Source organism: Epinephelus fuscoguttatus, linkage group LG1 (assembly GCF_011397635.1).
Source record: "Epinephelus fuscoguttatus linkage group LG1, E.fuscoguttatus.final_Chr_v1".
NCBI classification, from domain to species: Eukaryota; Metazoa; Chordata; class Actinopteri; order Perciformes; family Serranidae; genus Epinephelus; species Epinephelus fuscoguttatus.
In genome coordinates this window covers 19,029,031-19,048,634 of record NC_064752.1, presented here as the reverse complement: position 1 = coordinate 19,048,634, position 19,604 = coordinate 19,029,031, and the positions used below count along the sequence as shown (strand labels likewise).

At 41.6% G+C, this 19,604-nt stretch overlaps 1 protein-coding gene across 1 annotated transcript; it reads right to left on the bottom strand.

Annotated features, from left to right (window-relative positions):
- Positions 1-4,552: 4,552 nt before the first annotated feature.
- LOC125897143 (cytochrome c oxidase subunit NDUFA4) lies at positions 4,553-17,628 on the bottom strand. Its single transcript, XM_049590270.1, has 4 exons — positions 17,421-17,628; positions 10,150-10,235; positions 7,181-7,244; positions 4,553-4,770 (listed from the first exon to the last, which is right to left on the bottom strand). Exons 1-4 carry the CDS (start codon positions 17,460-17,462, stop codon positions 4,714-4,716), a joined length of 249 nt encoding a protein of 82 aa, XP_049446227.1. The 5' UTR covers positions 17,463-17,628; the 3' UTR covers positions 4,553-4,713.
- Positions 17,629-19,604: the final 1,976 nt, after the last annotated feature.

Here is a 19,604-nt window from a genome sequence, read left to right as displayed (position 1 = left end):
GGGGTCAGTTGAGGTGGCCTGGGCATCTGATCAGGGTGCCTCCTGGGCGCCTCCCGTTAGAGGTGTTCTGGGCACATCCCACTGGTAGGAGGCCCCAAGAGAGACCCAGAACACACTGGAGGGATTACATATCACATCTGGCCTGGGAACACCTCAGGGTCCCCCAGGAGGAGCTGGGAAGCGTTGCTGGGGAGAGGGACATCTGGAATTTTTTGCTCAGCCTGTTGCCCCCATGACCCCGCTTTGGATAAGCAGTTGAAAATGGATGGAGCACTCATCCTTGAATTGCTAAATTACATATCAGAACTGAATAACTCCTCACCATTGTTTACCACTGACTCTGTAGCTTCTGTCGCAGACCTAAAAGTAAGCCATACACCACAATAAATAAGAATAGATGCACACATAATACAGTAATTCTTGTCAGTTGAACCAGGAAGTAACACTGCAGTAAAATGCACCTTATTTAATGTAATTAAAGTAAAAACGTTGAACTTAAACTTTTGATTTTACTTACAAATTACAAGACCTAGCCGCGATAAGACTTTAATGCTTTTTTTGTCTTATCTTGCTCTGTAGCTGTGTATGGAAGGATGTAAGCCTGTGTGATGTTACAGGATAACTTAGAAAAAGGACCATAGTGGCAATAAGTTATCTCTTACCTTTCTTGCGTTATCCTCTGCATTTTCAGTGTATGTATTTGTTGTAGTGTATGACCTATATATTTAAAAGGTCAGATAAATTAAATAAAAAAATCATGCTCATCAAATTAACTCTTAAAGCTTTTTAAACCCTGAAACATGCTATACCAAGGTGTGTTTCAGTTTTAATTTTGTTGCTTTGTTCTGCAGTTAGCATTAAATAAATAGCATTAAATTTATTTGTTTGTTCATCTGTCATTACCATGCTGAGCCATGGACCTTGTCTTCTTTGAATACTTTGACGGAGGAAATCTAACCCAATAACCCCTCCTTCACAAAAGGTCGCTCCATTTGGAGTTGTGGACAAACACTGGTGAGCTCTTTGATTTTGATGTTCTACCTCTGGGAGAAAACATTAAAGGATGAAAGGCCTCGCTATCTCCACTGGATCAGTGGATCTGCCCAGGGCCTCGCAACAACAGCCACACTACCCCACCGCTGCCACCGCTGCCTCCTGTTTTGCGGCATGTCCTATTTACTTATTTATCCGTCCCTCCTCCACCAACGACTCACTTCTTATCTCACCCATTAAAATTAATCCTCATCTAAAAATATCTACCCTTGCTCGTTGGAGAGAATGTAATCGAGGAGGAGATGGTCTCTCTCAATCTCGCTCCTGCCTCCTCGCCTCTCTCTGACAAGCGCTCAAGTTATCTGAGAAAGTGCTCTCACTTCAACTCCTGACGCAGAAAAATGACAAACACAACCTGTGTTTGTAAAACTGAGATCTTAATCACACACTGCCATACTTTGTTTCCTACTGAGGCCTGATAGGGATTGCATGTCTGCTTTAATGTTTGCTGTTTTGGAAAAGGACTGCGTGGGTTTGTTGACACAGACGCTATCTGTTGAAGCCATATGAATGTAGTAATTTACCTCTTTAGTCCCATTTTATTGGTAGAATGAGTTGGGAAAATGACTAAAAAGGCAGGAAGGCAAAACATGTTATTTGGTAAAGAAAATCTGGGAACAGAAATTTGAGAAGGGATGGTGTGTTCGGGTCAAAGCAGCTGCATTTGAAGTGTTGGAAAATAAACAGGGAGAACGTGAATGGCATAAAAAGATTAAACATAAGACATAAAATCGCACCATATTCCTCCTAATTTTTAAATTGTTTGATGGCCGGTGGAGGTGTGTGTTACCCTCTTGGGTCTTTAAGTTTTATACTGATACTAACACACTGAGGCAATGCGAACGCAACGACCTGTGAAGCAGCTCAGGTTGGATAATAACTGTCCCCCCTCTGTGTGTGTATGTATGTGTGTGTGACCTTGTGATTATGCCCCAGTGTGATGCTTTGGCCCAGCTGATTACCTGTCAGCAGGTTTTGTGCATCTGACACAAACACCCATACACACACACAAATCACCACCCAGCAACAGACAATACCCACTGGGCAGGTCAGCACACTGTTGCAGGAAGCATATTGCTGTTTAAAAGGAGCAGACGCACACACAGACACATAAATGGGCCCATGCAGGGTCTGGAACATAGATTGTCTATTAAGGAGTGTATTAGGAGAACCCAGGGGTCTGGCATTGAGACAGTTTGTGTGCCATTAGAGAGGGGTTTTATGTTGTCTGCTGTCCAGCAATACTGAGTGAGAACACACACATATACGTATATAGGTGCACAGAGACACAAACATTCATCATTCAATGAACCCTCCAACAAGGGAGAGTTATGCCAGCGGGAGGCATATTTGGAGAAACTACTGATTCAGTGTCTGTCATTTTCCTGCTTCATACCTAAAGTGAAAATAATGTTTTGGTTTCTTGCAGAGGAGCGGTGATCAAACAGTTCAATGATTTGTCTCGTTGGACCGCATCTTTCTGGGAGACTGAAAACTGGTTTAAAAGAGCTCTATGACCCACACGGATGCTCGTCTTTCATGATTGATTTCTATTTTGGTCCTCTTCATCTGCAACTTCATATCTCAGCATGTGTGCATGTGTGACTTCCTTGTCCCAGCAGTGCTGGTTTTATGATGTGATGAGCTCAGTAAATTCTGTTTTTCCCCTGGAAATTAAGAGCAAGATTTTTTTTTTTTTTGGTAGCACATGTGTGAGTTCACAGTCAACCACAAATTCTGTCAGTTCATGGTATGCGTAGCAATGTCACATCCTTTTATTAGGGTAGCAGGAGGGTGGTGTAGAGGGAGATTGTTCTTAACCATAGCTTGTATGTGAAGATGGACATCATGACAGCTACCTAAAAGTCAAGTCATAATATCTTGATTGCCCCCTGGTGGCTGACTGCAGTGTCTCTCATAAACCCCACCCCTCCGTGTTAGTTGCACTTCAAATAGATTTTTTTTCCCAAAGATGGTTTCTGTCATTTTAGTTACTTATTAATATTCTGTTGTTTGTTTAAGTGTTCTTCCTCTGATAGGTTTGGTTTTAATTAGCTGCTTGTGAGTGGTCGGATCCCGGAAATACACTGCACACTGGCTGACTTAAGGCCCTGATCACACAGGATGTGTTTGCAGGCTGCCCTTTTTTTTTTTTTTTTTTTTTGAACTGAATGCCACTAGTAAAAAAAACACCTGCTGCATCTTTTTGTTGTTACCAGGCAACCACCCCATCACCTCCTTACATTACCGTGTAATCAATGTACTGTTTGTTTATTTTATTTATGTGACACTAATCAGTATCTAGTTCCTAAAATGTTGAGGCAGAGGGTACTTGCTGTAACTCTGGTTGAGGGTGAGAGGCTGTCAGCACATAGTTTGTTGGTCAAAGAGAAACAGAGATCTGTCTGGGTACATGAGACCCTAATAAACAGGGTGGATCACAGGGAGTACCACCAGTTGGTCCAGGAGCTTCCCCTCCATGATGGCCGTTTCCAGGCATAAATAGGCACCTGGAGATGAGCATGATTAGCTGACCAGTTGATTAAATGTTGCTGCACTCATTAGTTGTCAGTTAAATGTATTCTTAAAAAGTAATAATTTGAAATAATAATTGTCACCCAATGACAATGACGTTTTAATAATCAGGCACGTTTCCTAAGGATTTATTTTCCTAAGGATTAAATGTTATTTCTTAACTTTTATGAGTTATTCACATGTTTTGTAGGATAATGTGCAATCTTTATAATGCACAATGTGAAATACCACATATTTCAGCAGCATTTCATTTATTATGTGATAAATGATTTCAAATGGCTCTTATACACGATATGTTTTTGTACACCTTATAGATTAAATTGTCCTCAATTTTGACTGTTTCCTGAGTGTTTTCTTACTTTTAGACGAGTTGAGTTGTCTAAGTTCAAGTTTCTGTTTAAACTTCAGAAAAATTAGTCGTTAGGAACATAGTGTCAGCCACCGCTTTTGCTTTTCTGGGTCACGTTGAGTTACAAAGTCCACTGACCTACAAGTCCTGCAATTCAGCACAAATCGCACTGAATATAAACAATGCAAGCTGCTGTTGCTGTTTATGTTTGTCTTGGTAAAAGAACACTGAACAATAGCCGTGCACTGGGTGGAGGTTTGTCATTACGAGCAACCCCTTTCACATAAATGTAGACATTTGATCCATTGCCAAAAGTTTGATCAGTGCAGCTTTGAAAAAACTGTGATTCACTAACAGTTTAAAACTTGCCATTTGGCTTTTTGGCATCAGACTCTGACTTTTGACCTCTCGGCTGAGGGTTTCACACAAGAAAGAGAACTAACAGAAAGTATTAACACAGATATTCAAAATTATTACTGTGGCCTGAAAAAGTTCAAGATTAACTTTCATCTCCACTGTCCACACATAGTGAAATATTTTCTGGTGAACTCATCTGTATACTGTAGTAGCATGCAACCACATTAATCATGCACTGAAGAACCAGCTTCTTCCTCATGTAATCTTTAATAGTATTTGTTCTCAGTGTTACAGTGTTAATTCAGAGCTGCTGTTGTGAGGTGAATCTGAGGAAACATTCAGGAAGACGTTTCACATCACTGAGGTGACAGCGGGAGGTCCTGCCAAACTCGGTGCCCCTGGAGTTGCCTGGAGGACCTTTAGAAGTCAGGGCCCTCTTTCTTCAGGTTCTTGTAGTCTGTGTTGATGGCCACAAACTGTGTAAGGCAGAGGGAATACATTTAAATCTATTTTGCTTAAATTAAATTCATCAGTGCCGTCTTTAGGAGAATGCATGGGGGGGGGGGGACTTTTTCCCCTCGAGAGCAAATATAGACGTACACTCACCCAAACACACTCAGTGTGTTTACAATGATGCTACTGGCTCATTTATTTCCTGGGTTTTCATCTTGCAGAGACTTTTAGGACAACAGTTTGCATAAGTCATGGGTAACATAAATATTGTGTGACTGCATGCATGTGTTCTGCATACATCTTAACCGTCCAACCATGAAAAACACACTTTTTTCTTTTGCCCTGGCAGTGATTATTTCCTCCCCGTGTATTTTTCTTGATTGGTCTGCCATTAAAACCCTCGCCTCCCTCCTCCCTCCGCTTTTCCCCACTCCCCCCTCCTCATTACGATCATTGTTTGGACTTCAGTGGAATTTCGATGCGAGACCTTTGCCTTGCTATCGAGAATTAAACATGCCGTGTCCTGACCTTTTGTCTGCAGCGACTTTCATTCCACTGGCAAGCAGCGAAGCCTTGAAATGCTCAGAAAAACGCTCTTTTCTCTGAAAAACACATCAGCCAGATCTCCTCTTCTGGGACTTGTCAGTTGGTTGTTTTTCTGCTCTATTTTGGGTCAGCGTTGATAATAATATTTTCATTAGTTTGTCTGAGGCCCTGGTCTTGTTCAAGAGGTAAGGCAAATTATTACCGACCACTAAAAGCTCCAGGCTCCATCTGCCTTAATTTGTTTTTGAAAGACACTTTGTTTTCCTTTGTTTGAACAAAATGTGAAGAAAGCCAGGAAGCAGCCATGTTGATCTGACATCGTTTTGCCAGCATTGGTTGGTCCAGATCTATTTTGGTAGGTTTATAGGAGATTTACAGTGACTCAAGGAAACAGTGCCGTGCTTGTCTAGCTTAATTTTCTGGCACGTATGATTGGTGTGAGCAGGCGTGTGGTCGTTCAGTGTGTGACTGGGAAGCAGGGTTGGGCCGGTGTAAAAATTTTCAAACCAGTTTGATAATAAGCCAAACACCGGACCGTGGTACCAAATTATTTCAGGTGTCGCACTTGACTCAACAGCTGCTCCGGAGTGGAACATAATGAGTGTCTCAGCAACAAACAACCGGCTGACTATCACGCTGCGTTGCGTGACATCAAAGCTCTCGGTTCACACTGAATCCATGAAATATGCAATTCTGTTACTTCATCTGAACAAACCATGTAAATATCAGCTGTGTGCTCGAGATCAGACTGGAGACGTAAACTCTTAGAAGTTGGGTGAGTAGTCTACTTGCTGTCTTCCTACCTTTTGTAACTTTACTTTTTAAACAGAAAACACCTGTAATATATTAAGATATTGACTGGAAATGACTCACAATATAACGGACAGCAACAAGGTTGTTGTTAGCGATGGTCATTTAGCTCAGTGGTTTCCAACTGGTGGGTCGCGGTCTATTGTGAAAGGACCGCACGTGACAGAAAAATGTCTCAAGTTTGTTAAAAAAAAAAAACTCTTTACTTTTAAGTACAGTGAATTTCTGGCACAGAGCTTTTATTTTGAAGTGTTGTTTGTGGCTGTAGAGTAAGGAGTAACGGACAGGTTCTTGACAACATGGCCAACCCCAAGTATGATGCTGAATGTGTTAAACTGTGTGGACCTTGAACTTATGACTAAAGAGAAATCTGGACCCTGTGGCTGGACCAGTTGGGAACCACTGACTTATCTTACTGGAAATTTTAAGCTCTCTGGTGATCTCCCTCCACCCAGCCTCCACCTTATTTAGGTCTTTGTAGTGTGATAAGATGGTATCGTTAAGATAATTCCTCAGCTCAACTTCATGAATCGGCCATTCCTCATCCATTGCGGCACTTTCAACGTGAGCATCAGGAAAAATAGATACAGGTTGTCCGATAAAAGTTTAGCTCAAACCCGTACACTGCGTCACTTGCAGCCAGTTTGGACACATCTTTTGTCAGCTTCAGATCCAAAATGTTGTCATATTGGCGCATTTTTAGTTTTCCTGGGAGACTAACTTTGCCACGTCTCCTCTCGTCATCCCAAAAACACATACACTTTCTAGTAAACAAACACAATGTGTGCAGCTCCTCTCCACTCCCATTTCTACTGAAATTTGATCTCCTTCATGTTGCCAGCCTCGGCTCACAGCCTGTCAGACACTCGTGGCTTCGTTAGTCTGTTTATAAACTCACTAATATGATCATCACATTGTCATACTGCTTATTACTAATGCAGTACAAGTTGGATTTAGCACTGTGACAAATGTCAGTTCAGCCTGTTTGCATTAAATCAAACTGGTTTAAGTTTGTACACTGGACCAGACTGGCAAAAACATAAATCAACCCAACTCTGTGGGGTAGCATATAGTTACCTTGTACTGGTAGGTTGGGTCGAGCTTGTTCCAGGGCTCTGGGTTGTTCTTTTTGTTCCACAGGCTGGGAATGTTGTTAAATTCAGGGCATGCAGAATAAAGAGAGGAAGAAGAAAGAGAAAAGACAGGACATGAGGATGAGAAAGGCATGTGTGATGGAGGCAAAGAGCAAAATAAAGAGCAGATGCAGAAAAAAAGAAGACTTTGAGAAGAGAAACAGACCAAGATGTTAACAAATAGGAGGAAAACTAAGACAGAGGAACAGAAGGAGACAAAAGGAGATAAATACATAGATGCTGGATGGAGACACAAGTTGGAAAAAAAGGGAGAGGTGATTATGAGATGAGGTGAACTCAGCCCAGTGACTTGGCAGTGCTCCTCTGTTCATTAACCAAAGCCTGGATTGCACAGCGCTCCACTGCGACTGTCCATCCCTCCTCCCCCATCTGGCAGCACGTCACGCCACCAAAGCACAAACAAAGAGACCGGGAGAGGCTGATGGCAGTGCGGGCATGTCTCCCCCTCGCTCTCCATTACCACAAACACTAGACAGTCTCTGAGAGAGAGAGGCAGCCACAGACTGCAGCACTCATCATCAGCTGGTGATGAGGTCAGGCTTTATGGCTGACCCTCAGAACAAGTGGTTCTGTGTGGCCCAAAATAGGACACGAACAGGGCACATATACTGTATGTGTGCAGCCACTGATGTTCAGTGCAGCTGCTGAGATGTCACAGTTTAATACAGCAGACTTTGTTTGTTATGAACTTTAATTCAACATATATAGCGATCAAAAAAGCTTGTCTGGATTCTAGTATCAAATTCAGTAGATGGCATTAGAGTCTGGGTTTGATGGCAAACAAATCTGAGTCCAGTATCTGCTTATTGAGTCCAAATATTTTTTAAATCCCTTATTGAAATCCAGTGAGGTTTCAGTTTCAACATTTGTAGAGGGTCCCAACATTTGAATCAGGGGACCGAAATAATCACAGATATATTAATCAGATACTGTGTGTTTGCCAATAAGTACTGTTAGACAAAATGCTGCACAGAAATGCCGATGGTTTTTGAGTACATAGCCTGTGCTAGTGTAGTGGTTAGAACACTCGTCTCCCATGTGGAAGGTCCAGGGTTCGAAATCCTGCTGGGGTCTAAGTCAGCAAAGACATGCGGGCGCAAGAGGTTCCCACCGCCGAATCAAATGGGATCAGATTTCTTAAGGAGGCGTCAGGATAAGATGGTAACTCCGGAATCTGAGCCAAGGATTCTGCCTGTGCATCATCGAACAATAAGCTTATTTTTTAACTATAAAATGTCCTGTTCAGTACGCTATAGACCTATGTCCATCCATCCATCCATCCAACCAACCAACCAACCAACCATCTATTTTCATCCCCTTATCCGGGGCCCAGTTGCAGCGGCAGCAGGGTGAGCAAGGTACCAGCTCCCAGGCCACATGACACATATAATCCCTCCTGCATGTTCTGGTTCTACCCCGGGGCCTCCTACTGGGTGGCTGTGCCCTGAAAACTGAAGGCACCCACAAGACTTTTGCAACCAAACTTAAGAAATCCCAATCAAAATGTTTTAAATTAAGTGGAATTGTCAAAAAATGAATAGGCCATTGGCCCCAAAACACTAGTTTTGAGTGATATCTGATTAATGTTTCCAACCTGTAGTTAAAACTGGTAGACAATGACATGAGCAGCATAGCTTGAAATTAAAGGTGTAGCTTCCTCATTTTGCACAGTTTACCTCTCACATACTTGCCCCAGTTACTGGAGGTCCAGATTCATGACTATCTAACTGAGAAGATTAAAACATTGGTATGATATGATTAAGTTTAACTAAGAGATTCTACCTCCTGGAACTGACTTACTAAAGGACAATCACTATTTTGTTGGTCTTGTTGAACTATAAAAACACACAATACACTTCTAATTGTAGATTGGTGTTAGAGAAAGGTGCTCCCTCCAACTTATATAGGGACCCCACACATAATGACATGTAATGATAGTTCTTACAGTTTATGGAGAGCAACAATTTGGCCGAAAGAGCACTCCCCATGCTAACAGATTTCATTCATGAATAACCAGAGTCCTAACTCTTAAAACCGGAAATTTTGCAAATCTCTCGCTGTCAAAACTTTTAATTATGACGATTCAAACGTGACTTTAGAGTAAACAAACATGTCAGATGACAGGTATAAAGAATTAGCTGTTAGTTTTTGCACTACTTTTTACAGGAAATTCACTAAGAAAAAAGACAAATATTTGGATGAAATCATGGAGACACCGAGAACATGGATTATACATGTTGCAGCGTGACTTGGAGGTGTATAATTTCTGAGTTTAATCCTATTTTATATTGCATCAAAACCCTCTGCAACCTGTGGGACCGCTGGTGATCCTTGGTTGTCAAATTGTCAGAGTGGAACATGTTTAATATATGTGATTTGAAATCGTGCGGCCAGGACGGACTTCAGAGCAGATCGAGGGTTGTAAAAAAAACCACTTTCAACATACCTCACACACCATAGGAAACTCTAGCAAGATGGTTACTAGAACCATCAAAAGACTGGGGCTTTACTGGCCATTGTTGGAAGGTGGAATCAGGCACAAAATCTGCTTGATCGCCGTGTAGTCCGTACCGAGGTACGACTGATTATTTGCTGTTGGGTTGTCATTTTAAAAATGAAAATCCTGCAACCTGAATGTTTGGTGCATTGCTCTTTGCTAATAAGAACAAGTGAGATTTATTTGCCTCTAAGCTCAGCCAGTCTGAGTTTATTTCCATGCTGGATCCAGATCCAAAAGGGAACTGGCTATGGGAACCCAATGCTGTTGGCAGGATCGGATACCCAGCTTTATGTATTCAGGGTTTGGATTCAGCTGATGATAATCTCACAGTATCAAAAACAAGGTGGATGATTACTGCAGCGGCTACAAGATTAGACAGATGACCATCTTACGTGACATGAGGTCCTCTTGCTAGACGGATCAGATAGAAGGTGGCCCCTGTGATGCCCAGAGTCAGGAAGACAAATTGAGGGATTAACTGAGGAGAGGAGAGCAGGAAGGCATTAGTCCCAGTCCAGACCACCGAGACATATGAAGGTAAACAAACATATTCCATCAAGTGGTTGGCTGTGATATGTACCGTGAACATACACCTGTGTGAAATACACACACTCACACACACACATATACACGCGTACACGGGTAGTTGTTATTCCTGTTTTTCCTCTCCCTGCCCTCCTCCATATGCATGAGGCCCAGGCCATGTGTGAGGCAGCTCACTGTCAGCCCGGGTTGAACGGGCAAGGACGCGGTGGAAACGAGAGCTGCTGCATCTCTGTGTGTGCGCCAGCCTCTCCTCCTCAACACTATACCTGTCAGACTGAGCGACAGCATCACACACACACACACACACACACTGCGCACGCACACACACACACACACACACACTGAGAGGGAGACATATGCATATACTCGCACACATAAGGCACGCAAATGAGCTTACACACATACAGCCTGAGCACTCAAACACACAGGCACAGATGTGTGCACGCCCACAGACACAGATGCACTTTATTTGATGGCGCCGAGCGGTGATGATGACAGGAATTAAAAAAGAAAAGCACATTAAGGGGACAGGGGGATAATGTGATATGTCATCTTAAACACCTAAAGCTTAGCCGTGTCAGACCTCTCATCACACAGCATCTATTCATCAACACTACACCGCTATACATTTCCTGTCTGCTCTGCTACGTGATACTGTATGTATGAGACCGAGGGAGAGGGGGAGAGAGTCACATCACTGTTGAACAGCTGTTCTCAGCCCACACAGATCTAGTCAAGCTGTTGAGAGATGACAGTTTGATCAGGTTGAACTGAAGGATGTCTCTACTCAGCTGCATCTAGACATCTGTCTTCTGTCTGATTGTGTTGCCGCTTGCCTTGTTGTTGATTAGGAGAAAGATAAAACTTTGATATTCATTACCTTAAAGCTGCAGTGGAGAGATGAGGGAAGTATCTCTCCACTTAGCACACAACTATTTAACAACTCCAACTTGGAGCATCCTCTTCATGCTGCTTTCAGGATTGTAAACACTCTGAATAGGGCTGCAACCAACAATTATCTTCATTGCAGACTAATCTGCGGATTACTCGCTCAGTTAATTGTTTTATCGTTTTTTTCTATTAAATGTCAGAAAGCAGTAAAATATCACAACTTCCTAGAACCTAAAGTGAGATCTTCAAATTGCTAGGTTTGTCCAGCCATCAATCCAAAGTGGTCATTTAGGATTAACAATCAGGAGGATAGATATAGTCTCAAATGGAAAAGATAATTTAGTCATATTAAAAGCCCTTGAAACTGCACATAATCAGATAATCAGCCCTTTTATTTGCAATTTATTTGTTTTCCTTAACACATTGTATATGCTCCACAATGTTATAGCCCTGTAACCCTGATGCTGACATTATATTCCCTTATCTTTTTATGTAATATTTAGGGTTGGGTAAGGGTACAGACCAAATTGCATTGATACTACCAGGTACTGATTCACGAAAAATACATCAGTACCAAATGCTGGGACCAGAGAGCACATCTGGGTGAAAAGAACGCTGGGTGCTGCAAAGCGCCCCACAGCCAGGAAGCCAACCACAGAGCTCAGAGGCCGTCAACGGACCTCCGCTTAGCTTCAAGAGATTAGATTAGAAGGTTAGATCTAAATTCTGACAGGAGGCTAAAGCTACCACTGTAGTGCCAGTATGCTGTGATAGTTCCGGCATCTGGTCTGTTTTGTTTTGTTTTATTATTTTGGTAATAGCCCAGTATCACTGCTACACACACACACACACACACACACACACACACACACACACACACAAGCAGACAGACAAACAGAGACAGAAGTGCGATGTGATTAGAAAGGAGCAGATGAGCAGAATTACATTTTAGTCCACTACGTCACCCTGCAGCTGGTTCAAAAATGACGTATTGTTCAAGCAACATATTTGTTATTACACAGAAAATTAAGTACCAATAAAAGGCTCTGTTGGGTTCTGGCGCCCAGTGTCGGGAAGGTTACTTTCAAATTTAATAAGTTAAAAATCACTAGTTGCCCTGTAAAAATATAATAAGTAATGCAACTGTTTTTTTTATTTCATCAAAGTACTGCAACTTATTACATTTGATTAATTTTTGAATAATGTTCTAGCAAATGTTTTAAACTGGGCATTAAAGCTAAGAAATTCTGGAAATAGGCTGTGCCAAAAGAAGACATTCCTGCACGAGAAAGAGATGCAAAGCAACAGATTTTTAATTTTAAATAAAAAAAAAAAATTATATGAGCTTTTTACCCAAAATAATACATTTGGCTCTATCCCCTTTGCAATTGCCAAGATTTGATTAGGAACTGGAATTTAATTACATATTTTTTTTTCAGTAACTGATTACAATAACATTTGTTTTATAATTTAGTTATGTTACATTTAACTAGTTGCTCCCCAACACTGCTGGTACCACAACCGTTATCACTTCAAATGTGAACAGTACCCAACCCTAGTCATTATTTATTTTCTACGCTTTCATTTTGTTGTACTTGTTATGTCTGCTTAAAAAAACAAAATTTAACAAAAAAATTGTTAATCATATATTCTCACTTTTGAGAAGGTGGAATTGGCGTCTCTGTGTATAGAAATGATTTGAACCATTATTGAATTAGTATCATGGTAGTCAAAGATTAATATTCCTTTGAATGACTAATCAATTAATCGACTAATCGTCTCAACCAACATAAACAGCTGTCATTATCAATTTATCTGCTATTTGTTCATTTATTGACTTTTTGCATAATCAAATTTTTTTTCCCACTATATTGTCACAAATTAGGGAAATATACCTGTCACAATTTCTCAGAAGCCAAATTTATGTCACTTCCTTGTTTTGTCATATCGACAGTCTAAAACCCCCAAACTATGGCACTGACAGTTATTTAAGAAAGATAAAAGTGGCAGGGCCTCATATTTGACATGCTGACACCAGTAAGTGTTTGCTATTTTTGTTACTTAATGACTTAACTGATTAATTAAAAAGCAGAATTGCTTAGGGGTGGCTAATCACCTCACATCCTGGATCCTGGACTACCTCACGGACCGGCCGCAGTATGTCAGGACCCAGGATTGTGTATCAGACTTGGTTGTCTGCAGTACAGGGGCCCCACAGGGGATGGTGCTGGCACCGTTCCTCTTCACCCTCTACACTGCAGACTTTTCATACCACACCCCAACCTGTCATCTGCAGAAGTTCTCTGACGACTCTGCCATAGTCGGCCTCATCACAGATGGGGACGACAGGGAGTACAGAGAACTGAACCAGGACTTTGTGGACTGGTGCCTGAGGAACCACCTTCAGATCAACGCGGGGAAAACCAAAGAGCTGATGGTGGATTTCCGCAGGCGCAGACTCCTCCCCCCAACACCGATAAACATCCAGGGAAAGGACATTGAGATGGTGACATCTTATAAGTACCTGGGTGTTCATCTTAACAATAAACTGGACTGGACTAATCACATAACAGCACTGTACAGGAAAGGCCAAAGCAGACTCTACCTGCTGAGGCGGCTCAGGTCTTTTGGAGTGCAGGGGGTGCTCCAGACCTTCTTTGACACTGTGGTGGCATCAGCGATCTTTTACGGAGTGGTCTGCTGGGGCAGCAGCGTCTCGGCTGCAGATAGGAAGAGACTGGACAAGCTGATCAAGAAGGCCAGCTCTGTCCTGGGATGCTCTCTGGACTCTGTGCAGGTGGTGGGAGAAAGGAGGATGACAGCCAAGCTGTCATCCCTGAGGACTAATGACTCCCATCCTCTGCAGGAGATAAAAGCTCTGGAGAGCTCCTTCAGCGATAGACTGATTCACCCAAAGTGTGTGAAGGAACGCTATCGCAGGTCCTTCCTGCCTGCTGCTGTCAGGCTACATAACCAGCAATGCTCACAGTAAACTGCACCATGGACACTTTATAGACACTATGGACACTTTATGGACACCACAGCAGTCTGCTGTTTTTGCACATACAATCACTTGCACCTTATCCACTGGTCATTTTCATTCACTGCTGCTCATTATTATCCACTTCCTATTATTTTTATTATTATTATTATTATTATTGTTATTGTTATTTATCGCTGTCTCTTGTATTTTTTGTACTTATTTGCATGCCTAGTAATTTAAGTTTTTTAAGTTTAAATTTGAAATCTTTAATCTGACTTTCTCCTTGACTGCTCTAACACTGGAATTTCTCAATTATGGGATCAATAAAGGTGTATCTTATCTTATCTTATCTTATCTTATCTCTCTTAACTAATTGATTAACTGTATTTCAGCACCGGTCTACTGTCTTAGTGTCTGTTCAGTGTTCTCACCCAGCATGGGTTTAATGTTTACTGAATTCTTCCACAAGTTGTTTCACTGTGAACTTCTCAGCTTCCCCAAGTTAACCCTGGAAGAAAAGTTCATCACACACACCAAGTTTTTACTGCACACACACACACCAAGTGCCACTGACTGCAGACGCTCAGCTTCAATCATTGAAGTAAACACAAACAGCCGCGCACACACAAACACACAGAAGCAGGTCAGCTTTGATCACACACAGCACACACACTAACACACACACACTCACACACAAAGCGAATAATCAAGACAGGCCTGTGTGTTGGGAGCTGTCCACTCCCCAGTGCTGATATCTTCATATCGTGCCACACAAGCGAGTGTTTCACGCTCTACCATTGAATCTGACCGATATAGGAAGTGTTATATACTCGCTGGGGTTCGATACTATTGCTGCCCTTATTACTTTTCTGGTGCACTGCCAAGCCAACCCCGTCAATCCATGAATTTGGGTCACCCTCAGCATAGCTCTGAGGCAACAGGAAAAAAAACAAGCACAGACAGTTTCTGTGTCTTTCTTTTTCTTTCTTGCCTCATTTTAACACGATAGCAATAAAGTGAATTAACATGCCATGATACAAAATAATTACGTGCCGTCACAGTACTTATCAATGCAGTTGATCACATCAGTAATTAGACTTATATAATGTTCTTTGTAAAGAAAGAATCAGAGCTCAAAGGTTTACTGACTAGTGAACGAGTAAAGGAGCTGGCTAAGGTAGAGTTGGGCGATCTTCTTCATATCCGATCGTCCTATCGCCATCTAGTGAAATCGCCAATGAACGATGACCGCAGTCATTATGTGCACCACTGAAACGTTCACTTATAGCCTCTCTTTGGCGTTTGAGCAGCTTTATAAAACTCTTGAACGTGTAATGGCTCCTTAATTAGCAAGTTGACTTTACATAGACGGCGTATCTTTCAATTTCTCCTGACATTGTGTTTGTTCACCGCTCCGCGACATGCATGTGAGTGTCCCCCCCACCGCCACTTAAGATCTAAGTAATACTGCAGCTAGGGACTATTTTCATTATTAATCAAACTGCTAATGTCTTTCTCAACTGATCGTCGTTTTGTCTATAAAATGTCAGAAAATAGTACAAAATGCTCATCAGAAGTTTCCAGATCCCACTGGGACATTTTGGAATTGTTTGTTTTGTCTAACAGCCCAAAACACCATGGCTGCCTCCAACTAATAATTTTCCTAGTCGACCAATAGTCGTCATTTAGGGCCATTAGTCCACTAGTCGCCCGCATGTTTACAATATTAATTTAATTATTAAATAATATATTTTGGGCAGGGCAACACAATGGTTTGAGTTGAAGGTGTGAGAAAGAATAGTATCAGTAACATTGTTAACACTGTGCTACATTACAGAGAAATACCAAACCGTACTAATGAACCTTCATTAATATAGGCCTATATTTTATCTACAAGTGCACGTCACACACTGAGCGAGCCGCCTGTTACGCTAAGTGGTTAATGGGCATGTAGCTACTTCCATGTTTCAGATGATACGTCATGTTTGTAGTCGACCAATGAAGATGAGTTTACATATCACCTTGGGTTCGTCCTTCACCTTCTCAAAATGATCCCACACTTTGGATTTCCTGCCCTGGAAATTAGGGGCCGTACACATGCCCCGTCTTTAACCGCCTGGAAAACGCAGGGTATAGCCTATTTACCTGAAATCCTGAGTGCAGAGCTGATCTTCTTCCAGGCGCTGTTTCTAAGTGTGTAGGCCTATCGTCCGTGGGACAGACGTAAAGCTCTGGGTAGCCCTGCACTAACACGATCAACTTCTCATGTTTATCAGACTGAATATTTACAGAAGAAGGGAAAGATATTTGTCGGCTGTGATTGGTTTGTAACGTGACCCCTGTCTGACTGCTGAGCATGGCCACTTGCTGTGTCTGTCCTTTCAAATTAAATTCCCATATGGTCCATTCATATATGTTTTGATTTATTTTGACAAGGTGCAGCTCCTCGTAGAATTTCCCTTTTTTTTCTGCGGCTAAGCGACCAATAAAATCTTGCCATCTAATTGACCTTTGTGGTCGACTAAAGTTTGGTCCACTTAACAGAGATTTTCCATCACATTAGCTCCAGAAAAGCAGCAAATCCTCATTTTTGAAACTGACATCAGCAAATTTCTTCCACTTTTGCTTGAAAAACTACTCAAATAGGTCTTTTTTGTAAAAGTGTATTTAGGAGCTTGAAAAGAAGATTGGGTTCATATGTAAATACTATATGTGAAATTAAAAAAAAAAATCTTCTCTTTTAGGTACAGTGATTACAAACTTCAAGGCAGTGGAAAAACTGCTTCATATGTCCATATATTCTGCATTACTGTTGGATTTAATGCTTTGAAAAATGTTGTTATTTTTGCTATTTTCGACACCAGCAGAAAAATTGACATTGAGGGCATAAAATTAAAATGCTTTACTTTACTCGTCTATTCTTGGTTAGAGGCAGAGAACAGCACAATGACTGTAGGAAACATTCATAATAAGGGAGCGAGTAGCACAGCTGGTATTGATGTATTGATATGTGGAAAATGAGTGTTAAAACTGTTCTCAATAAATCAGTATTTTTGGAAATACTCTGCACATAAAGTGCACATATGAACTTTCTAACCAACATCCCAGAAAAGCCATACACAACAAAGAAATCAATGCAACTTTCCATTTGCAAATGTCTATTTTTAGACCTTGTGGACACATCGATATGTGACAATAAGATGTTAGTCATAAAAATAGATCCATAAATATGATGCAACCTACCCCAGGATGTTTCTTCGCGTGTTCAAACATAGTCTTAATCATCTTTGCTATTCTTCCAAGAGAAAAAGCAAGTAAATCCACCAAATACAAACTAAACCATATAAAATGAAAAAGCGACAGCTAGCGTCTGACAGATGTATCCATGTGAATTAAAGTCTCTGTGCAGATTTATAGAAAGAGCTGTTTGTTAGCTGAAGTATGGAGTATGTTGGCCAGCGCAGTGAAACCTGTTGCCAATCCCCTCCGCTCTGTCCCTCACCCTCCTCCCATTGGATGACTGAGAGGGTCAGGGGGGAGAGAGGGAGAGACGGTCCTAATCCTCATAATCACATCTGTTGAGGACACTGTACGTTTCCACTGAGGCTCATCGGGTACTCGCTGTCCTAAATTGTGTTGTTATACAACAACGAAACAGCAGGTACTTAAAATCAGATTTTTACTGACACAACAGATACAGACTGACATTTTCCAAACATTTTCCTCCTGGAGGTGCAGCAGCAGTGCCGCCTGCTCTTATAATGGCTTCATGTTTAGACCTCACACCCAGAGTGCCACCATTGTGTTGGATAGTTTCATGTTATATTGTCGTTTCTGAAATGACGAGCCACTGCTTTTATGGATAGCCATCACTCTAAATCTTCCCCCAGCGGCCATTAAAGGTTGCTGCTTCTGCAGAGCATCTTGTTCAGCATGAAGAGGAGGGAAGTAATAGCAGCGTCCAACCCGTCCCCGGGGTCGAGACCTTTGTACCTGGCAGGATGATGGCGATTGATTAGTCAGAGATGCAGCGCCTGCAGACCTTTCAGGTTCCCTAACAGCAATTTGAAACCTGATGTAATTAACACCAAAATGCCACGCTGTGCAAAATGCACAGGTCGTTAGTATTTCTTACTTAAGGTACCCTTTTGTGTTCCCATCATTTGTCATGCTTAAGTGGATGAAGCAGAGCATTTGTAGCCACGCTAGTGCTCCAGGGATGTCAGTCTGTCAGTCGATTGGTCCAACACTTTGATCCAGACTGAAATATCTCACATAACTATTAAACAGATTATCCTGAAATTTTGTACTTTGACCTTTAATGGCCACAGAGGATGAATACGACTGACTTTGGTCAAGTCAAGTCAACTTTATTTATATAGCTCCCTGGTGCGTACTCTGTGAGCATGTCAGCAACATAGGAAGCTAAACTATTAAAACATTTAAAAACAATAAATTGTATTTTAAAATCAATTCTTTGTTTCATTGGCAGCCAGTCAAGAGAAGATAAAATAGGAGTTATGTGGTCAGACTTTTTAGTGTTTGTTAAAACTCTGGCTGCTGCATTCTGAATACGCTGGAGTTTATTTAATGTCTGCTTTGGTGATCTCCTGAAGTTTCGTCTAGCCCCACAATGAGGTTGGCAATTTTTGTTTTTGGATGTGTTGCCATTAAATGTGGTACAAACATCCATGGTGCCCAGATGGTGGAACCTAATGACTTTGAAATGGTGATTTGCATAACATTTCTTGACAGCTAGCTAAAAATTATGGCGAAAATGTAGTTTCTTCCAACACTAGAATTAAGATAAAAATATTCACAAACGAAAAAACATTAATGGTCGGTGATAAGTAGTGTTTAATTTTTGATTGAACACTAAATTAAAACCCTTGGCGCACACTGCAGCACAATCAAACAGATGCGCAACTCAGAGCATCAGAAGTGTCTCTGACACCAGACTCAGAAAGGACCGGTGGAACTGGAAAATGCATATTAGGCCTACTAGTTACTACTTACGTTTTTCAAGTGATTTTCCAAATTTGTTGTTGAGTTGTGATATGCCAGTTGCTTTTGGCAAATCTGGCACTCTGCTTTCTGGGGGTTGTCGGGGCATATTTTAAAGTGCAACCACACATCTGATGACCTCTTGGACATGACTGCCAGTTCTGAGTGCGCTCGTTGTCAGTATCGGACTGGTGGGGGTTAGTGTTGCGTTTATGGCCTCCCCCCAAAAAAACGGGAAAAAAAGCGCCAAAGCTTCGGATTTTTTTTTTTCCACAATCGAATCCCCTGCCATCGAACAAAGCTTCAAATTTTTTGGGACAGCCCTACTTTGTTTATGATCGAATACCTGCAAAACTGACATTCCCCTCAGCCTCAAGTGTACTTTGTGTTTAGCAAATGTTAGCATGCTAGTATGCTTAACTA

Coding starts and splice junctions, on each gene's coding strand:
- LOC125897143 (XM_049590270.1), bottom strand. CDS start 17,462: ATGATTAAGACTATGTTTGAACACGCGAAGAAACATCCTGGG. Junction 10,236..17,420: donor ACGCGAAGAAACATCCTGGG/GTAGGTTGCATC, acceptor TCCTCTCCTCAG/TTAATCCCTCAATTTGTCTT. Junction 4,771..7,180: donor ACCCAACCTACCAGTACAAG/GTAACTATATGC, acceptor TGCCTTACACAG/TTTGTGGCCATCAACACAGA.